General features: G+C 33.1%; 4 protein-coding genes across 17 annotated transcripts in view; 3 read left to right on the top strand and 1 right to left on the bottom strand.

Moving 5' to 3' along the window:
* Positions 1-4: 4 nt before the first annotated feature.
* Positions 5-5331, top strand: LOC111416907 (gamma-soluble NSF attachment protein-like). The gene is made up of 7 exons (XM_023049025.2): positions 5-160; positions 218-285; positions 355-439; positions 513-738; positions 4307-4377; positions 4437-4827; positions 4881-5331. The coding sequence occupies exons 1-7, from the start codon at positions 102-104 to the stop codon at positions 4989-4991; spliced, it is 1011 nt and encodes a 336-aa protein (XP_022904793.1). The 5' UTR covers positions 5-101; the 3' UTR covers positions 4992-5331.
* A 3442-nt stretch (positions 5332-8773) lies between these two features.
* On the bottom strand, positions 8774-11870 carry LOC111416887 (ER membrane protein complex subunit 1). Its single transcript, XM_023048999.2, has one exon. It carries the CDS (start codon positions 11659-11661, stop codon positions 8995-8997), a length of 2667 nt encoding a protein of 888 aa, XP_022904767.2. The 5' UTR covers positions 11662-11870; the 3' UTR covers positions 8774-8994.
* A 205-nt stretch (positions 11871-12075) lies between these two features.
* Positions 12076-19150, top strand: LOC111416900 (ADP-ribosylation factor GTPase-activating protein 1). Of its 3 annotated transcripts, XM_023049015.2 has the most exons (8): positions 12076-12281; positions 12394-12675; positions 12742-13004; positions 17667-17781; positions 17842-17964; positions 18109-18168; positions 18270-18463; positions 18514-19150. In XM_023049015.2, the coding sequence occupies exons 1-8, from the start codon at positions 12222-12224 to the stop codon at positions 18758-18760; spliced, it is 1344 nt and encodes a 447-aa protein (XP_022904783.1). In that variant the 5' UTR covers positions 12076-12221; the 3' UTR covers positions 18761-19150. The 3 variants fall into 3 exon arrangements, with proteins under 3 accessions (XP_022904783.1, XP_071050188.1, XP_022904784.1); XM_071194087.1 differs by lacking the exon at positions 18109-18168 and having other exon boundaries at positions 17842-17931; XM_023049016.2 differs by lacking the exon at positions 18109-18168.
* A 229-nt stretch (positions 19151-19379) lies between these two features.
* Positions 19380-21516, top strand: part of LOC111416895 (Molecule interacting with CasL) — a 105499-nt gene continuing 103362 nt past the window's right edge. For 9 of the 12 annotated variants that reach the window (XM_071194007.1, XM_071194006.1, XM_071194000.1 and 6 more), the window contains exon 1: positions 19380-20071. The gene's annotated coding sequence lies outside the window, so the exon portion shown is untranslated. The remainder of the gene's footprint in view (positions 20072-21516) is intronic. The other 3 variants (XM_071193978.1, XM_071193977.1, XM_071193987.1) reach the window with 3 other exon arrangements.

The following is a 21516-nucleotide window of genomic DNA, read 5'->3' as shown; positions in this document are numbered from 1 at the left end:
GCGATATCCGCCCAAAATTACGACAGCTGTCAAAGTTGTCAATTCGGAAACAATATCTCGATTTTTCATGTTCGATACGCTATCGCGGCGAATTTATTATCATGGCAAGCAATAAAAAAATAGAGGAAGGTATAGAACATATACGATTAGCTGAAAAAAGGTAATCATCTTAAAATTAATTATTTAAAATTTAACTCAACCCTTTTTCCAAATACAGTCTAAAAACATCCCTACTGAAATGGCGACCCGATTTCGAAGAAGCTGCCGATGAATACAACAAAGCAGGTATAAATTAAAAACGGTGGGAGTTTTTAATTCTAATTAAATAATCGGATATGTTTTAAATGTTTTTAGCCACTTGTTTTCGTAATGCAAAATCTTTCGAGCAATGCAAAGACTGTTTGATGAAATCCGCTGATTGTCATAAGCAAAATAGGAAGTATCCTTTATTTTAATGAATTTCTTTATGACATTTAATAAAGAAAGAGGTATTTTTCTTAATAATACATTAGTTTATTTTACGCTGCTAAAGCCCTTGACCAAGCAATAACAGTATGTAAAGAATTAGGAGATTTACGTGAAGTAGGTCAGTTGGCTGATAGAGCAGCAAACATGTATATGCGACATGGAAGTCCAGAAACTGGTGCTGCATCTTTAGACAAAGCTGCGAAGATTTTGGAGCAATCACATCCTGAGGATGCTTTAAAATTGTATCATCAAGCATCAGAAATTGCTTTGGTAAATTTCTTTATAATTATCTTTATAATTATTAAACTAGAACTAACACTATCACTAGAACTAACATTTGACATAGAACTAGAAACTTTGAGGTTTAGCCATCTTAAGAGACGTATGGCTGAACCCAAATGTTTCTAGTTCTAGAGCTAATGTTGGTTCTAGTGACAGTGCAAGTGTAAAACTAGAACTAATACTATACCTAGAACTAGAATCATTAGAGATGTAGGGCTAAATCAAAATGATTATAGTTCTAGGCAGAGCTGGGCAAACTGCTTGAAAAAAGTAGTTTAACTACTTGGTAGTTAAACTACTTTTAAAAAATGGTACTTAGATTACTAACTACCAAGTAGTTAGTAGTTAAATATCTACCTACTTTTTTAACTATAACTGCAAAAATTCATAAAAAGGTCTACAATAATAAATAAAGAAATGCAAAATAAAATAAACAACTTTTTATTATATAAAGTTTATTTTAAAGGTAACTACAGTTTCTAGTTAGCAGTTAACAACTGTTTGAACTGTTATACATAAATTATGCTTAAAAGTCAGATTCTTTTGGTACAAAAACACAAAGCTGAAACTTATGAAGTAGGTATTAAGATTATTTAGAAATTTAAAGTTGTTTAAAAAATATAATAAACAAATCAACATAGAATCTTGTAACTTTAAATGCATCAAGGGCGTAGTTTACGGAATGAAATCTACAGACTTGTTCTAACACGACTTATTGGTCAACTGACGTGTCTTGGCTAGTGCATAATTTTATTTATGTTTAGTGTGTTGAAGGAAATGTGAACATAAGTACATACTAGATATTTGGAAGTACTTAAACTGTCTTAAAAGTAGTTAAATTACTTAAAAGGAATTAAAATAAACAAAAATAGTTAGAATACCTAAAGTAGTTAACAATGAGGAGTTAACTACGTTCTGCGAATATTTTATGCCAGCATAAAATAATCGAGTATAACTACTAATAGAACGAAAGTAGTTAGTGTAAAACTAGAACTAACACTAGACCTAGAATCATTCGGGTTTAGCCGTCTTTAGAGACGTGGGGCTAAATCCAAATGATTCTAGTTCTAGGTATAGTGTTACTTCTACAGTGTAACAGTGCAAGTGTAAAACTAGAACTAGCACTAGACCTAGAACTAGAAACATTCGGGTTTAGCCGTCTTTAGAGACGTGTGGCTAAATCCAAATGATTCTAGCTCTAGGTCTAGTGTTAGTTCTACTTTTAATTGTTATGTAGCGCTAGACCAAGAACTAGAATCATTTGGGTTTAACCGTCTTAAGAGACGTACAGCTAAACCCAAATGTTTCTAGTTTTAGATCTAATGTTAGTTCTAGTGCTAGTGCAAGTGTAAAATTAGAACCTAGAACTAGAATCATTCGGGTTTAGCCGTCTTTAGAGACGTGCGGCTAAACCCAAATTCTAGTTCTAGGTATAGTGTAGGATTCGCAAAAAACCGGAATATTTCAAAAACCGATTTTTCAATTAATTAATAATGGCAAATAACCAAAAAATTGCGTAAAGTACAACTAAAAGTGTTTATAGAAGGATGTCAAAATAATTATCATATTAAAACTATACAAAGCAAATATTATGTGTATTAAAATTACAAAATATACAACAGAAAAGGTATATTTTTCTACAAAAACAAAATTAAAATATAATTTATAAACTTAATGTTTTTATAAAATAATATTTTAAAAAACTAACGCGTCTATTAAGTCGAATTTACTTTTTGACCTGAATTTTATTCAAAAGTTACTCGCAACGGAAAAACTCTTCCACTTTCAGTATATGTCGGTTGTGTAGTCCCTAAAGCTTTGTATAAATTTTCTTAATTTTTGTCGCTTCAAACATCTTTAATTCTTTTTTTACGTTATTTCCAAACTCGGTCTCTCTGTTTTTTTTTTGTATCCTGCAACATTTTCGAGATCGTTTCTTGCATCTGCTGAAACAAAGATGTTCCTGTAGTTGCTGATTTTGTTACTTCTTTAATTGCATCAGCTTCCTTCTCAATCCCTTCGTTATTTGGAACTTTAAATAATCTTTCCGCCAAAGAAGATGGTATGTCATCCCCTTGCGGGAAAGATCCGCTATGTACAAATTTATATAACGTAGTTATATGTATCTAAAATTCTTTTGTTTATTGAGTGATACATTTTTTTTTCCAAATTTACTATCGTTTTGCTCTAATTTATTAAATAAAAATATTAGAACGCCCTCTGCCTTTAATAAATTTGAGGATGATTTACTTAGTTCTATAACTGCCAATTCCACAGGTTTCAACATATCAATTAAAATCCTATTCAATGTACAAATCACTTCGTCAGATTTCTTGTAATGCTTTGTTTATGCAGTCTTTTGTTTGAATGAATATTTCCATCATTGGTATAAGTGAATTCCATCTAGTTTTACAATCTAGTAAGAAGGATAGTGTTTTGCTTTCTTTTTCAAAAACATATCGTTGCAGTATGCCGTTCCTAACTGGTGATTTTCTGAAAGATTTTAATATCTGGCGCACATTTTGTAAAATGTTCTCCACATCTTTATCTTCCAAACTGTACTCATTATTGTTTTCATTGTTATCATCTCGAAACGATAACCTGTTTCTGTATCAGAAAATTCTTGTGCTAGGCTGGTACTATCACATTTTTTATAGAAGGTATCCATTATAGCTAAATGAATTGCATGGTTTAGGCAAAATTGATTTTCAACGCCATTCAACTGTGTATATTTTTTCATAACACTGGCCCCATCTTGAGTTGAAGCCAAAATATGTGTATTTACGTAATATCATTTTCGTTTAATTTTCTTTCAACTAATACCTGCTCTTGATGGGTATCGCAAAAACTTTTTATGGAAATAAGACTTAACTGTCATTCATTGTGTGCAGTAATAGAAAAGCCATCATAAGCAGCACACTTACTTGGCTAATAATTCTGCCATGGATTCTCTTTGAATAAAATTCGCCATGCTAGAAGATTCAACTGCACTCTTATTTCATTTTTCAGGAGGTTTTAAAATTGCGTAACATTTCGAACATTTTGCTTCATTTTCTTTTACTCTCTGAAATATTTTCCACACACCTAATTTAACTACTAAATTTAGAACTAACACTAGACCTAGAACTAGAAACTTCCGGGTTTAGCCGTCTTTAGAGACGTGCGGCTAAACTCAAATGATTCTAGTTCTAGGTATAGTGTTAGTTCTACATAATAACAGTGCTCTAGTGTAAAACTAGAACTAACACTAGACCTAGAAACATTCGGATTTAGCCGCACGTATTTCAAGACTGCTAAACCCGAATGATTCTAGTTCTAGGTCTTGTGTTAGTTCTGGTGATAGTGCTAGTGCAAAACTAGAACTAATACTAGACCTAGAACTAGAAATATTAGGGTTTAAACCCAATACTTTCTAGTTCTAGGTCTAGTGTTAGTTCTAGTGAAAATGCTAGCGTTCTAGTTTTAGTTTAATTAACAACGGCTGTGAAAACCTTCATACTTATATTTCTTCATAATTACTTATGAAACATTATAATAATTTCATTTTTAATTATAGATTCAAGATAGTACAAGACAAGCAGCAGAATATATCAGTAAAGTAGCTCGAATTAATGTTAAACTGAAAAAGTTAGTTAATAATTTATTAATTGCGTTTAAAAATATTAATTAATTAATTATTTGATTAGGTTTGATGCTGCAGCTGATGCAATAAGACGCGAAATTGGTATTCATCAACAAAATGAATCTTACCAAGCGATGGGACGATTAGCCGTTGCCTTAGTTTTGGTACAATTGGGTAGAGGAGATGTTGTCGCGGCAGAAAAAGCATTTAAAGAATGGGGTAATTGTTGTGAAGGCGCCGAAGTACAAACATTAGAAATGCTGTTACAAGCGTACGACGAAGAAGACCCCGATGCGGCTAGACAAGCTTTAAATAATCCATTTATCAAGCATATGGATGTAGAATATTCGATTTTAGCTAGAGATATGCCCCTTCCAGAAGGAATTAATATTCCCCAAAAACCGAACGTTAGAGAGAACGCTACGGCCTCATACGTCTCGCCTAATTCCAATAATGTAACTTAGATATCATTTAATTTTCTTTCATAAATAATTTTTTTTAATTATAGGATCAAATTTCCCCCGATCAAACGTCTACTTCGACTCCCCTCGCATCTGGAGATTCAAAACCACCACAAGTTGACGAAGAGGAAGATGAAGAAGACGAGGGTCTATGTTAAATTACATTCCGCTCAGATTGCGTAACTTAACACATTTGCAATGTTAAAATTAAATGAAATCTGATTGTTTTTAATGTTATTGTTGAGTTGTATATATATATATGATGTGTATATGATTTATTTTATAGTTATTTCTTTGTTATTTTAGAACGTTTATTTATTTTAAAATTTTTGTACAAAGATAAATAGCACCCAACTAAGTAATGTATGTTATTTAATGATGAAAAAAAAACTGAACTGGATATTGATCACTATAGTTATTATAGTTATAATTACGAAATAGTTGTTAATCGATTTTTGCTGCAGTTCTAATTGAATAAACTTCAGCTTTATGGCATAATCGTTTTTTAAAGTAGATCTTACAATTTTTGCCCTGGTCAGGTTGTGTTGGTAATTTCTGGTGTAGTCTTTGTCCAGAACGTTTGATGGCGCAATTACTTAGAGAGCACGACTTCGTGACCGATTGCAGCTGCAGTGGCAACCACCATCACACTGTATCTGACGGATTTTCGGTGGATTTTCGTTTTGGCTGAAATATTAATTTCTGCCAATATTTTTGTGCTGTTACTTTTTTTCAAGAAAACTCTCGTGGAATTACGACAAAATTATCCCAAAGCCATTGTATGCCCACCATGTAACAACTTCTTAATTTTTTCTAGAATCTTCATTTCGGTTGATATTCGGCGGACTCCTTTTAAAGACTCTGCTAACTTTTTCTTGCTGACGTACGAATATTTCAGTGCCGTACGTTCCCCCAATTATCACAATAATTAGCAAACACAGAAATCTGTCGAAGGACTGATTTTTGTGCTGTTTCACCCAGTGCCGGCGCTAGCAAATGAAGCGCCAGGGTACGGGAACCGGAGTGGCGCCCCCTCACCAAGCAGAGAAAACAAAAAATTGATTATAAACGAAACATGATTTTTTATGGCAATAGTTATGTGTTCAATAAAAGAATACGAAGAATATGAACAAGAAACTAATGGACTTGTCTTGTTATTGCACAGGACAGGAAATCACCAATACTGAAACTTTGCCAATGCAGGATAAGCACAAAAGCAAACTAACAGCTGCAGAAATGAGGTACCAGGTGGTACAAGATCCGTATAGATAATAAGAGGCTCCCAAAAAGATGATGATAGACACCCAGAAAAAAGTTGCTGTCAGTATCAAGAACAAAACATACATAACGTTGGCAGAAGACTAGATACTGCTTCTAAAAAACTAAATACTGCTTTCTGAAGACTAGATACTGCTCTGGAAGATTAAATACTGCTTTCTGAAGACTAGATACTGCCGCCAGGTCTAAATACAGCGTCTGGAACACTAAATACTGCTTTCTAAAGACTAAAATTGCTTTGTGGAGACTAAATACTGCTTTCTGAAGATTAGATACTGCTGCCAGGTCTAAATACTGCAAAAGAAAGATAAGATATTGTTGGAGAAAACATACATAACGTTGGCAGAAGACTAGATACTGCTTCTAGAAAACTAAATACTGCTTTCTGAAGACTAGATACTGCCGACAGGTCTAAATACAGCGTCTGGAACACTAAATACTGCTTTCTAAAGACTAAAATTGCTTTGTGGAGACTAAATACTGCTTTCTGAAGATTAGATACTGCTGCCAGGTCTAAATACTGCAAAAGAAAGATAAGATATTGTTGGAGAAAACATACATAACTTTGGCAGAAGACTAGATACTGCTTCTAGAAGACTAAATACTGCTTTCTGAAGACTAGATACTGCCGACAGGTCTAAATACAGCGTCTGGAACACTAAATACTGCTTTCTAAAGACTAAAATTGCTTTGTGGAGACTAAATACTGCTTCTAGAAGACTAAATACTGCTTTCTGATGACTAGATACTGCCGACAGGTCTAAATACAGCGTCTGGAACACTAAATACTGCCTTCTAAAGACTAAAATTGTTTTGTGGAGACTAAATACTGCTTTCTGAAGACTAGCTACTGCTGACAGGTCTAAATACTGCAAAAGAAAGTTAAAATATTTTGGAGAAAACATACATAACTTTGACAGAAGACTAGATACTGCTTCTAGAAAACTAAATACTTCTTTCTGAAGACTAGATACTGCCGACAGGTCTAAATACAGCGTCTGGAACACTAAATACTGCTTTCTAAAGACTAAAATTGCTTTGTGGAGACTAAATACTGCTTTCTGAAGATTAGATACTGCTGACAGGTCTAAATACTGCAAAGGAAAGATAAGATATTGTTGGAGAAAACATACATAACTTTGGCAGAAGAGTAGATACTGCTTCTAGAAAACTAAATACTGCTTTCTGAAGACTAGATACTGCCGACAGGTCTAAATACAGCGTCTGGAACACTAAATACTGCTTTCTAAAGACTAAAATTGCTTTGTGGAGACTAAATACTGCTTTTTGAAGGCTAACTACTGCTGACAGGTCTAAATACTGCAAAAGAAAGATAAGATATTGTTGGAGAAAACATTAAAAAGGCGCCGGCGCCCCCTTTTAAGCGGCGCCCGGGTGCAGTGCACCCCCTGGTAGCGCCGCCTCTGGTTTCACTACTCGTGGCGCAAGATAAACAGCATCCGCTTTGAGAAACTACTATTTTTAGGTTAAAATCAGACCTAAACAATTCTCCTCTATCAGTTCTGCCTTCTAACCCAATTTTCCTCATCTTCTCTACTATTCAATAGTCTCTGTCTCATCAACGTCAATATAGTTCTGTCTAAATCTCCAACAGAAAAGTCTAAATGCGATTTTATTTCCTGAATCATGATAATTCTCTGAAATAAAGATTTTCTCTAAAAATGCCTGCTTGGTAATTATGAACAGGGTTCAGTTGGGTATTAAAGAAAACAAAAACAATATGTTGTTGTAAATAGCATACGACAAGCGTTACTGCGACAAATACCCGTTAAAGTTTTCGGTTTTCCTCGAATGATTCTAGTTCTAGGTCTTGTGTTAGTACTAGTGATAGTTCTTGTTTTAATTGTTATTAAGCGTTAAATTGTTGTCTATTTTTATTGAAATAGTGCTAACACTAGAACTAGAAACATTTGGGTGTAGCCGTACGTCTTTTAAGACGGCTAAACCCGATTGATTCTATTTCTTAGTCTAGCGCTGTATAACAATTAAAACCAGAACTAACACTAGACCTAGAACTAGAAAGTTTCGGGTTTAGCCGTGCGTCCCCAGGTCTAGTGTTAGTTCTAGTTTTACTTCAATAAAAATATGCAGCATAGTGTTCATTGTTGTGGTTGAAATATATTGTACTGCCAATATTTTTGTGCTGTTACTTTTTTTTCAAGAAAACTCTCGTGGAACTACTGCAGAATCATCTCCAAGCCATTGTATGCCCACCATGTAACAACTTTACTAACTTTTTCTTGCTGACATACGGATATTTCTGTGCCGTACGTACTCCCAATTATCATAATAATTAACAAACGCAGAAATCTGTTGAATAACTGATTTTTGTGCTGTTTCGCAATTACTTCATTCGTTTTGAGAAATTACTACTTTTGGGTTAAAATCAGACCTAATAACAATTTTCCTCTATTGGTTCTACCTCCTAATATAATCTTCCCCATCTCTTCTACTATTCAATAGTCCGTCTCATCAAGGTCAATGGTTCTGTCTATATCTCCAGCAGAAAAGTCTAAATGCGTTTTTATTTCCTGATTCATGATAATACTCTGAAATATAGATTTTCTCTAAAAATGCCTGCTTGGTAATAATGAAGAGGATAATAAAAAAACAATTATCATAAAAATAAAGAAAAAAAGACTCCCTCTTAAAAAGTGAATATTTATTTTCAATTAAGTTAAATTACAAATTCCAACAAGAACACATCTTATACATTCTTTGAAAAACACAGATACAATGGCGACTCGGACTATCTACTGTAAAAAAATCTACACTCGCGACGACTCAACATTCAATAAACAAAAAGAAAAAAAAAACAGCAATTGAAATTTCCTACTAAATGTGGTCGGTGGACCCTCACTGTTACTTCCAGGCTTGTCGTAGAGCTTTTCTTAACGCCAACTGTTTCGTAACGTACGATGAAACGATTAACCCAACCAACACCATAACAATCAGCCAATGATCGAAATCCTCTTTGAGCATATCGAACGTTTTCGACGGCATCACCCGCGTATAGAACAAATCCAATCCGTGCACAAACACCAACGTTGTGCTTTCTAAACGAGCCGGCGAAACGTTAATTCCCTTAATCCGTGCTAAACTTTGGTTATAATTTATCGTTGCTTCTGTGACTAGAGGTAATTCGGGCATGTACGGCACCGAACCTTCATCAGGACTCGAAAGAATGTGCTGTCCCCTTGGTTCTAAGAACATCCAAGGCATCTCGTTTACACCCCCGTTTGCTAAAGCGATGAGTAAATGTTTATTTGTTATTCCGCGCTCGGTTAATGTTGCAACCATAGCTAAAGGATAAGCCGGAAGAATGCAAGATAAAGTTTCGACGTGCGGGAGTTGACTCAAAGCGTGAGAACTAAAAGCTGTACTGTTACTTTGTCTTGCACCTTCGTAAAGCTCTAAAGAACCCATTTCCATGCGGCGGAATTTTTCGTTAAAGTAAGAATAAACCACCCAATTTTCCGAATGAACCAAATGAATCGGCTCTTTAGCTCGTTTATGATTAATCGAATAAATGATTAATCCCGTTACACCATCAATTAAATACACGCTTAAAACGTGTTTGTGTATTGGATCTTCTGTTAAAGTTGCTAAAGCGATTAAATTTGGATTTACGTATTTATATAAAACTGATCTATCAGCTAATACTCTTCCTTGGGAATGCACCCTTTCAATTGCAGGTCTTACACTGACCGCGACAATTTCTGACGGTTTAAACGTGAGTTTCCACGTAGGTGTTGCTTTCAAATTCATTTTTGTGCTATGTACGAAATTAAATCCGTTTAAAATGCCGGTTATACTGTTTATGGTGTACATATAAGTTGAAGATAAATGAGTTTGATACAAAATTTGTTGCATATTTTCCGGGTATAAATAAGGTTTGTCTTCGTCGCTTAAAATTAATAATCCTTTTAAATGTGATTCATCTTCGTAGGGTAATAGCATAATTTGTTTTATTTTATAATCTAAATATTTCAAACCATCTTTTGGTTCTCCCGTGATTGGATCAAAATTGTACAACACCCCTTTACCCGTTTTAATATTTCGAGCAACAAGTATATATTCGGCGGTTAATGGGGCATATCTCGCATTTCTTTGTTCTAACAGTATTATACTTTCTTTATCAAAAATTTTAAATGGTTCAATATCTGGAAGAGTTACACTCCAAATAATTTCCCCAGATAAACTATCCAACGCAAATAATTTCCCAACGTTCGTCGCAATGATAATTAATTTATGCAAACCGAATTCGTCACGTATTAATTTGTTTGATTTTAATTGTTGGCCTGATAATAATGATGATAGTTGCCTCGTTTGGCTGAGGAGGCGGTTGTAAAGCATTGCTATAACATCGTTTGATGGGGTAAATTCTTTCTCGATGGATGCGTCTAAATCGGAAACCGGTAATTCGACGAATTCAACCCCGGAAATTTTACTCAACGATTCTTCCCTCGTCCATAAAATTTTCCCCGTGGGTAATTGTAATAACCCCACTACGTCCGTTGTTGTTGTAAATAGCATACGACACGCGTTTCCGCGACAAATACCCGTTAAAGCTTTCGGTTTTCCTAAACTATTTAAATATTCAACATCTATAACATTATCTTGCCCCGCGAGTTCCATCGTTTTTATTCGTAAATTAGACGAATCATCATTTGTACTTAAATCCATAAATTGTATTTGATCGTTATTATTAATAATAATCGCGTCTGGCGAGAAAGAATTGGGTAATACAACCGTATCGGATTGTTTTAAAATTACTAAACGAGCAACATTATTTCTTATTAATAATATAGCCGGTTCGGTGTATTTAAACTCTTTAATTGTAACTTTTCCTGGAGCATTTCCAATTAAATTAGTGAGAGGTTTTGAAATAACATGTGCCTCCTCCCCCGGTGTTAAATCGATATAATAAATTTGCCCATTACTATCATCCGATGATAAACAAACAAAATAAGTTTCCGCTAAACCACACCTTTTTAAATCATTAATCCACGGCGTCGATAACCGCGAACTAACCCCCTTATTTTTACCACTTTGTACATCATATTCGCTAACTTCCACGTGAGAATTTAATACCGCAACAACATGAATTAAATTTCTCCCATGTATAAACCACCTTCCATTATCTTTTTCAGGGTGCAAAACCCACTCCCACAATAACACCCCACTATTTAAATCCCACCCTCGCACATAATAAGTATTTTGATTTCCAGACACACTTATAACCTCTTTATCAACGTGCAAAAACTCTATTTGATTAGTATCCTCTAAGACGTTCCTCCAAAATATTTGTCCATTCTTCAAATTTAAAGCGGCTATCACGTTTTCTTCGGTACCAACAATTATTCGCTTAACAGAGTCAAAGTGTGCAAATTTAATTTTTCCTACATATGACTGTTTCCAATCGAATTTATCTATTTGGTCTTCGTATAACGATACGGTTATTTTTGAAATAGCGATTAATATCACCAAAACACGCGCGATCGACTCAATTATAGCCATTTTTGCCATATCACATTATACTTGAAAAACGAACCTAACCTCAACTGTCAATGTGTCTTTTCTTTTGGCATTCGTGGGTTATGCGGCACTTTATCGCGTAAAACTCTTCATATTTCTTCGTTTTGAATAATAATTTTCGTTGAAGTGGACCAAGTTTAGTTAAAAAACCGCTTATTTGAAGTGAAACACTAATTACTTTTGAACATTATGAAGTTAGTTGTTTAATGACGATCATAGATTTTTAGAGAATGACTTGGGATGTGTTAATTTAAATTTATTTTTTTGTGATAAAATAATTAAAATAAAACGAAATAATTTAATAAAATTATTAACTTAAAATTGGTTTTAATTTTTAAAAGAAATTAAAGCCCGCGTACACATTTGAATATAAATTAATAAAGTATCTAACTTCATGTCGCAGTATATCGAACATTTGATAAAATTTGAACACGTCTACAGGGTACTGGTTTTGACATATATCTTAATAAGATCTCTTTAAATTTTCATCCGCTCTCAACGGGATCGAATCCAATCAATTTTTTATGTATTAACTCTATTATTAACACGCAATGGCCAGTCCTAGAACGCGTAGAGTACTTCAAGAACTAAAGCCTAGCAATGAAAATGAGGTGAGCGATTTTTTTGTTACTTTTGGACCTTAAAACGAATCAAAATGCTTTTACAAATAATTCTATATTAATAATTTTATCTCGTTTCAAATAAAAACCTTTATTTTAATAGAAATGTTTTGAGTGTCAAAGCCATAACCCCCAATGGGCATCTGTGACATATGGAATATGGATATGTTTGGAATGTTCGGGAAAACATCGTGGTCTCGGCGTCCACTTATCCTTTGTACGCTCCATAACGATGGATAAATGGAAAGATGTTGAACTAGAAAAGATGAAAGTCGGTGGTAACAGAAACGCTAGAATATTTTTTGAAGCACAAGCAGATTATGATGATAACATGAGTATACAACAGAAATACAATACAAAAGCAGCCGCCCTATATAGAGATAAAGTAAACAAAAAAAAATAGAAAGATAACGCGCTGTAAAACAATTTCATATTAATTATTTTTTTTTAGATTTCAACTTTAGCTCAAGGTAAAGATTGGGATGAAAGAAAATCATCTGCGCAGAGTTATTCGGGAATGATGAGCAGTGTTAATAGCTATTCAAATAATTCTTCTTATAATAATAGTAATTCTTATCAGTCTTATCAAACGGATGGATACCAAAGCGGTGGAGGTGGAAGTGTTGGTTATCAAAATTATAATACTTCGGAGTTCAAAGATCAAAAGGAAGCATTCTTTGCTAGAGTACAAAATGAAAATGCTACTAGAAGAGAGTAAGTATATTAAAAAGAATTTGTCAATTTATTTATGAATAGATAAAGTGTGTTGAAGTAAATAACAATTAAGTTAAGACGTTGAAAAGAATGACAAAGGCTATTGTTCTATTATTTTACAACATTTTATTAAAAATTTGTTGGTATCACATGCAAGGCTTTATCTTAAATCAGTGGAAAGAAATTTGTTATAATAAAACAAAGTTTATTGTGAAATAATTAATAACAAACAAAATAAATCCTTTTCTTAAATAACAACATAACGTAAAAAATACAATCTTTTTGTTATCATATCAAATGCATAAGTACCTATATATTTTTAATGATATATCTACAAAACAAAATCTAGTTTTCTTCTTTTCTTTTCAAGTTCATCCAACACTTCTTTGGGCGTAATTGTTATTGAAGGATAAATATACAATAGCGTCATTCCATTTAATATCCTCACTTATAGTATTTCTTAAATATGTTTTCAACAATTTTAGAATTGAAAATGTTCTCTCTGGAGTAGCTGTGCTTACTGGCAAGGTGCACAAAATGATCAACAACGTATAAATATGAGGAAAGATAAATGAATTACAAATTGATAATGCATTTAAAGGAGAATTGGGAAATTCTTCTGGTAAACTGTTGTAAAATCTTCTGCACCAAAGTTTAAATTCACCAGATGCAATAGGTTTTGAGACGTCATCTAAATCATATTTATAAAATTCTACTAACTGTTCAAATTTTAATAGTTGTCTAAGAATCGAATGAAAACTAATATGTTGTAATATTCTTTTGTAGTTTTTATTTCAAAATTCGCTCTATTTCATTGTCTAACTAAGTACAAGTCTTGATCTTTCCAATTGTTCTCCAAATATATTCCACATCAATTGGTTTCCTTCCAGAAATTATTGTTAAAAGATGTATCAACATTGTTTCGCAGATTTTTTAATTCTTCTATACAATTTTCTACCAGGAAAATTGAAATAATTTTGACAAGGATAATGTGTATACAAAAACGACTTCCATAACTAAAAGAGACAACATAAATTTGGAAGAACTTAAAGAATTTTTCAACAATGTTGCCCCAGATGACGATTCCCAATCTTTCCAAGTTGATATGTTTTCTAGAGCAGACTCTACGGATTCTTACAGTTCTTTTATTACAACCAGTGTTGTTAAATACCCGGGTATTTATTTTCAAGGATAAATTTCCTGGATATATACCCGGGGGTATTTACCCATGATGGGTATTTAGAGGTATTTATAAAATTTAAATTTAAACTGAGTTGATGGCAGTTTTGCAAGCACTTCAAGAATGCAGAGTCGATTATCGATACACCAAACTTGTTTACATCATCTACAAGAATGCTACAATGACGGTAAAACTGCCTAGAATTACTGATTGTGAGTAAAACAAGGCGATACAGTGTTGAACCCAAATTGTTCATCACAGTCCTGGAGAATGCGTTTAAACAACTGGATTCGACCCAAGAAGGCATAAACATTGATGGCAAATACCTAAGTAATTTATGCTACGCGGACGATATAGTTCTTATTTTGGATAGCCTTGGAGAGATGAAACTAATGGTGAACGACTTAAAGGAGGTGTGTGCAAGAGTCGGGTTACATATTAACGTAAAGAAATCAAAATTTATGATAAATCTTGTTCCCAAGTCTAACATCAACATTGGGGATAATGAGATTGAGAGGGTTGACACCTCATCTTGGCCATGAGGTTCGTGTATGGAGATAATCAAATACGTGAACTAAACAGAAGACGGATCACACTCGCATGGACAGCCTACGGGAAACTTAAAGATATCTTCAAGAGCGATATTCCTATATATTTGAAAAGAAAGGCTTTCAATTAATGCGTGTTTCCGCTTATGACGTACGGCTCCGAAACATTAACATTAACGGTAGCCACTGCCAGGAGGCTCAAAGTAACGCAAAGACTGAAATGAAGACCTATGAAGAAGAACTGGCGGTAATAATGTGGTCAACATTGTGGCAAACTTCAACAATAGAATATTCAGAATAGAATCGAATGTAACAGAATAGGGGAGGCCCATGTCCAACAATGGCTTGATGATAATAATCATAATGACTTGATCTAATCTAAATTACATCAGATTCGTCTGATGGTAATAAGTCTTAGATTGTTAACAATTCCTCGTCTTCAACGTCCATTTCATGATCTTCCTCTTCATTTTTTCGGAATTTGATATATTTTTACTTGTGTCACTTTTATACGTACTGTTTGGATATTTACCCTGGGTCGGGGTAAATACCCGGATAAATACCCATTTTATAAATACCTACCCGTCAGATATTTACCCAGCGCCCATCACTGATTACAACAATGGAATCTTGTCGTTACATCCATCGCGTGGAACACAGTTGTTTCAATTTGTCTCGTCTTGATGTGGAATTTAACTCATTTAATTTTTCGGTTAAGACAGTTGGCGCTTTGGTATATTAAAAAAATTGTATGCATTCTCTATTATACCCATACAGTTTCTAATAAGCTGTACAGGGTGGTTCAAATTCGATGTCCGAATAGGCTATCTTGGAAACTATAATAGTTAGAAAAAAAGTAGATTATATGTCATGATCTCGTTTTTCGAGAAACTGCTAATGCCGAAAACCTCAAAGCGCTGTCATCTTTTGTTTTTCCCCTAGAGGCCAAAATTGAAAATATCGTAAAACCAACAAGCGCAATAAAATTATCTTGGTTATTATTATACGTATTATATCGTTTTTTTTTTAATGGAGACAACCACTGATTACTCGTTTATTAAATTCGTTATTTTCTTCTGATTACAAAAATATAGGGTTTGACAGGTCTATTTCTTATTGTTTTGGAATAAAGCTAAAAAAAAATTTTTAAATTAAAAATTAAATTTACAGTTTCCTGTAAATCACAACTAAAAATTAAAAAAACATATTTCTGATATTTGAAACAAATATATTTGTTGAACTATTTGATTTATATTTGTTTTACACAAAAGTTGGAATAGATTATTATTTTATTACTTTTGATATTGCATTATTTCACATTTTTTATTAATATTTAATATTATTATTAAATGACTTAATAAATTATTGATAGATGGCGCTCATATATATATATTTTTTATAATTCAAATAAACATAGCAAAATTTTGAAGTGTCAAATTACAAATCCTGTTTTTTAAGATAGATTACGAAAAGTTTAACATGTTAGAATGTTACATATTGGACAATAAAGTAAATTTTATATAAATTTTTAGTAGAATAATTTTTAATTATACATAGTATCGTAATTTACAGGAAACTGTAAATTTAATTTCTTTGACGACACTAAAAAAAGTTTATTTTTAGCTTTATTCTAAAACAATAAGAAATAGTCCTATCTAACCCCATATTTTTGTAATCAGAAAAAAATAACGAATTTAATAAGCGATAATCAGTGGTTGTTTCCATTTAAAAAAACGAAAATTGTCATAATATCTCAAAATTTAAAACCGAAAAATTTTTTTTGACTATATCATCAAATTCTCTGTAAAAAGTGTCCATATAATGTCTTAGTTATAATACTCCATCTATAATAATAACCAAGATAATTGCACTTGTTGGTTTTACGATATTTTCAATGTTGGCCTCTAGAGGAAAAACAAAAGACGATAGCGCTTTGAGGTTTTCGGCATTAGCAGTTTCTCGAAAAACGAGTTCATGACATGTAAGCTACTTTTTTTCTAACTCTTATAGTTTTCGAGATAGCCTATTCGGACATCGAATTTGAACCATCCTGTACAGTACTGGCGTCTGAAATAACCAGATTCAACGAATGGAAAGCGCAAACTTTCCACTCATTGGTGCAGCTCCATCATACCCCTGTCCACGAAGATGATTTAAATCAAGTCTATACATTTTATATTCTTGAATTATTACATTGTTATACACTAGCACTATCACTAGAACTAACACAAGAGTTAGAATTAGAACCATTTGGGTTTACCCGTCTTGAGATACGTACGGCTAAATCCGAATATTTCTAGTTCTAGGTCTATTGTTAGTTCTAGTTTTACACTAGCACTATCACCAGATCTAACACAAGACCTAAAACTAGAAACATTCGGGTTTATCCGCACGTCTCTCAAGACGGCTAAACCCGAATGTTTCTAGTTCTAGGTCTAGTGTTAGTTCTAGTTATAATTGTTATTTAGCGTTAGAATGTGGTATATTTTTATTGAACGAAAAGTAGAACTAACACTAGACCTAAAAGCAGAAACATTTTGGAGGGGGTTAGATATAAGAAACTTTTCATTGGCAAAACTACCCCCTGTACTATTAAGTTATGTTGCATATTATGTGGGACAGTGCAAGTACATAGTAGTTTCATAACTATGGTTACTGCATTCATATAAGTGTGGTAATATTTGTGATTTGAAAATACAAACTATTTTAATCGAATTTCCACCACCAACTCATTTTTATATATCCAAGAACTTCAGCCAGTACCTTTACTGATATTACTTACTATTAATTTCTTTTTAAAGCTTGTGTTTTTTTAAAGACTACGCAATGTGATTATTTCTCTGTGATATGATCATCAACCCTAATTTTATTATTACATTCTTTTTATATTAATAAATTTATTTAGAAATCTATACATATATTTTTTTATTTTAGTGATTTACCTCCTAGCCAAGGTGGAAAATACAGCGGTTTTGGTTATACTCGCGAAGCACCCCCCAGAAGCCAATCCCAAGAATTTTTTGATACCACAATGTCTTCTTTAGCAAACGTAATAATCATAATAATTTAATTTATCCTAATTGAATTCGAAGTTTTCTTTTATTTGTAGGGTTGGTCCTTCCTCTCGTCTTCAGCTACGAAAATCGCCAACAAAGCATCGGAAAACGCCATCAAGTATGGAGGAATTGCCACTCAGAAGGTAGCTGATATTAGTTCACATGTTTCTGAAAAGGTATATTATTTTAGTTTCACCTTGTTTTTAGTTTTATTTGGTTCGTTTCTTTCTACTATTTCGATTAATTATTATTTGCGTCTTTTTATTTCATTTTAGTTCACTTCTTTCTTTTTCTTTTTGTTTTGGTTCGATTTTATTTAGGTTAAAGAAGGTACTTTACTGGATGATGTTGGATCACAAGTATCTACTTTGGCTAATAAGGTAAATAAATGGTATATGCTTATTTATTTTTTTAATCAACTCCACTTTGCATTTTTAAGAATTTCCATAAAAATGTATTTATTTTTAATTATTTTTATTAGATGAGCGATTTAGGTAAAAAAGGCTGGAACACGGTAACCTCAACAACAAATAATCCAGGTGATTACCACTCCGGGGGTTACGGCCAAGTCGGAGGTGATAATTACCAATCTCCTGGAGAAAGATCTTCTTTAGTTAGCGGTGGGCATAGCTACAACAACGACGATTGGAGTTGTAGCAGCCAACTTGGTTCAAAGTAATTAATATTTTAATAAATAATTTTTTATGAAAATCGTTTTTTTGTAGAGCTTCCAGTCCGAAATCTCCAAATCAAAATTGGAATGGGAGCAGCTGGGGGTATCAAAACGATGTAACACCCGGATACCAATCTGAAGGTAGCTTCAACGCGTACGATTCAAAAACAACATCTCCAACAGAAGCTGTGGTAAAACGGAGTAAAGATAAAGGAGACAAAGAGAAAGATAAGAAAAAGGAGCAAAAGAAATACGATAAATGGGGCGACGATGAACTATGGGAGAGCCTCAATAATTAAAATAGTGCAATTTCGTTTTTGACTTAGCCAATAATACTTATATTGAGATTAAAAAGTTGATGTGCTACAAAAAGATAAAAATACAAAGAAAGAAACGTAATGTTATCATACAAAAGAAGGATCTTCAAACATTTCTTCTTTATTTATGTATATTTTTTTAATTAAGTATTTTAATTTTCTTTTTTGTTTTTAATCAATTTATTAACTCACTTTTTTAAATCAATTAGTTCATTTTATTAATTCATTTTAATGTACATCATATTTATGATTCAATATAATTTTAATTATTAACCTATTTAGTGGATATGAAAGTGTTTTATATCAAATATGTACCACCTGGAAGGTCTGTTCGTTATATTATAGGTAATAAAATTATATCTATTAACCAAATTATCGTTTTATTTACAAAAATTTATTTTATGAGCACTTATTTTTGAACCAGCTGTATATGGGAAAATAAAAGATGCTTTTTAAAGTATAATTTTACAAGTTTCTCTTATAAATATTTAGGTTGCTATTTTAATGTAAATAAGAAATTGATTTAGAAATAAATTAATTTTATTAATAATTTTTGACGTTTCTGGTTTAATTAATTAATTTTTTTTAGGTTGGTAATACAAATACGCATGTGTGGGGGCGATGAAGTTGAACTGTCAAACGATCCAAACACAATAATATTTTCATACGGTCCGCAGACGTAGTGGCGAGAAGCGGTGTACGGGCCCCGTGTCGATGTTCGATCGCGAATTTCGCCCCCCGAACGACGTCGTCGCCCCATCGATTGCCGCAACACGTATACAGGGCGTTACGAAATCCAGGTTAGTCCTCGTTAACCCACGAGATCCCCAATTGTACATAATCAAATAGTTTCTCAATTTGGGCCGGTTTTTTTTAACGCCTTTTATAACCTAAAAAGCGCCTCATCCTAGATAAGATATAGAGTTTTGACGGTTATGTCACAGTGGGGCTCTTTCAGTTTTCAGTTCGTATTGTTTAACAGAAACGATTTAAGCGGCGATCAGGTGGACGCGAAAGCGCTTCTCGACCGAAATAAACGTCGGGTTTAAAGTTAGAAGAGAAGAGGCGAAGAAGAGTGATAAATCGTCAGGCTTCTGATGAGCTGCTTCCCTGGGAAAGTGTGAGTTTTAGCAGAAACAAAACTGAGCACACCGTTCATTCGCGTTTTGATCGTCTCCGCGAGCGTACGCGTTACGAGAACGTTGTGTTGTTTGTGTATTCAAAAAAATTTGGATTTTTTTGGAAATTAATCACCGCACGATATGGATAAACTCGTTAATCCTTAATAATAACGTAAGTATCTAATATTTTTAAAAATAGTTTATGAGAGGTTAGATAAAAATAACATCTTACGTTTTATGTATGCGTTTTCAACAAAGAATATAAACATTTTCATTACATAAATCTTTGATGTGGTACAATATTTAAACAGTTTATTATCGAATTAATTCAAATCAATTAATTGAGTGGAGTAATTTGTTTTTGTGGTTGTTTAATGAGGTTTTAATCAGCGACCACTAATTTTCTTTTTCAGTAATGACCAAATCCGTTTTGTCGAAATTTATTACGGAGCATTTATGGAATTATTGCTCAATTTTTAAGAATTAAATTTAGAAAATTCGTTCTGTCAACGTCCTGTAAAGTTTATCTACGACCGAAACGATACGCGTCGCTTCCAAATATCGGCGTCGACGGCGTCGTTCTCGAATTACTCAACGATTGCGAACGGTTTCCGTCAACAAATTTCGATTTATTAATAAATACACGCGAAAGATTAATAAATCCGTTGATGGATTAAAAAGAAATCACTAATTTTTATATTAATTAAAATCAAGACTCGTGTAAGTATAATTATTGTTTATCTGTTATCAATTGAATCAACACTATCTTATTTTATTTTATTTTAAAAACTAATTTCACAACAACCTTTTTAAACTTTACTATAAAATAATTGATATAAATAATCAGCCATGGGGAATAAAATTATCGAGCGATGCAACTCATCTCAATCGCATTTATTCTGAATATTCCCGTCTCGTCTTTTATCAGTAAATACGCGAGGGGGACGAGATAAAAGCCGGGAGCGTGGGAGTAGTAAAACGGAAAGGGCAGCGTCCGAGGGGGGAAACCGGGAAGGGCCATGGGGAGAGTTGAATTAGTGCCAAAACGGGATGACGGGAGAGAAAATGCCGGTGAGTCACCACGCCCACTGAAGCGATCGAAACGTCCCGCCAACGAGAAGATCCAGAGAATTCAATGACCCACCTCAATAAAACAGGCGTGAACTATTGTTATGTTTATTTATTGTTGTTGTTTGTGTTTGTAAACATTGCTAAACATTCTGAAAAACTTGTTTCATATTTCACGTCAGATGAAAAATCTTCATATAATTTATTGATTGTATAAATGAAATTGGTCGATAAATGGAATTAGCTTTAATGAAACACTCAATTTCTAGTCATTTACATAATAGTCTACATTGTAACCTACCCTAATCTCATGTAGAACATTTACTACATTCGTTATGATTGTGGATGTACTAACTTTTAAGTCATTTTAGTGAATAAATAGAAACATCGGTTAATTGTTTGTATGCGACAAGCTCAAGCTAATTGCATCAACAAGTTGTAGCAAACTAGTAATAGAAGTATTGGCTAAGCTAAAATCACCAACAATTATTAATATAGACATCAAGATTCTAGTTATAAGAAGTTGCAATCAGCACAGAGACACAAAAA

The sequence above is a fragment of the Onthophagus taurus genome, chromosome 1 (genome assembly GCF_036711975.1).
Source record: "Onthophagus taurus isolate NC chromosome 1, IU_Otau_3.0, whole genome shotgun sequence".
Lineage (NCBI taxonomy): Eukaryota > Metazoa > Arthropoda > Insecta > Coleoptera > Scarabaeidae > Onthophagus > Onthophagus taurus.
Note: the sequence above shows the minus strand (reverse complement) of the source record. Positions and strands in the feature narration are given on the sequence as shown.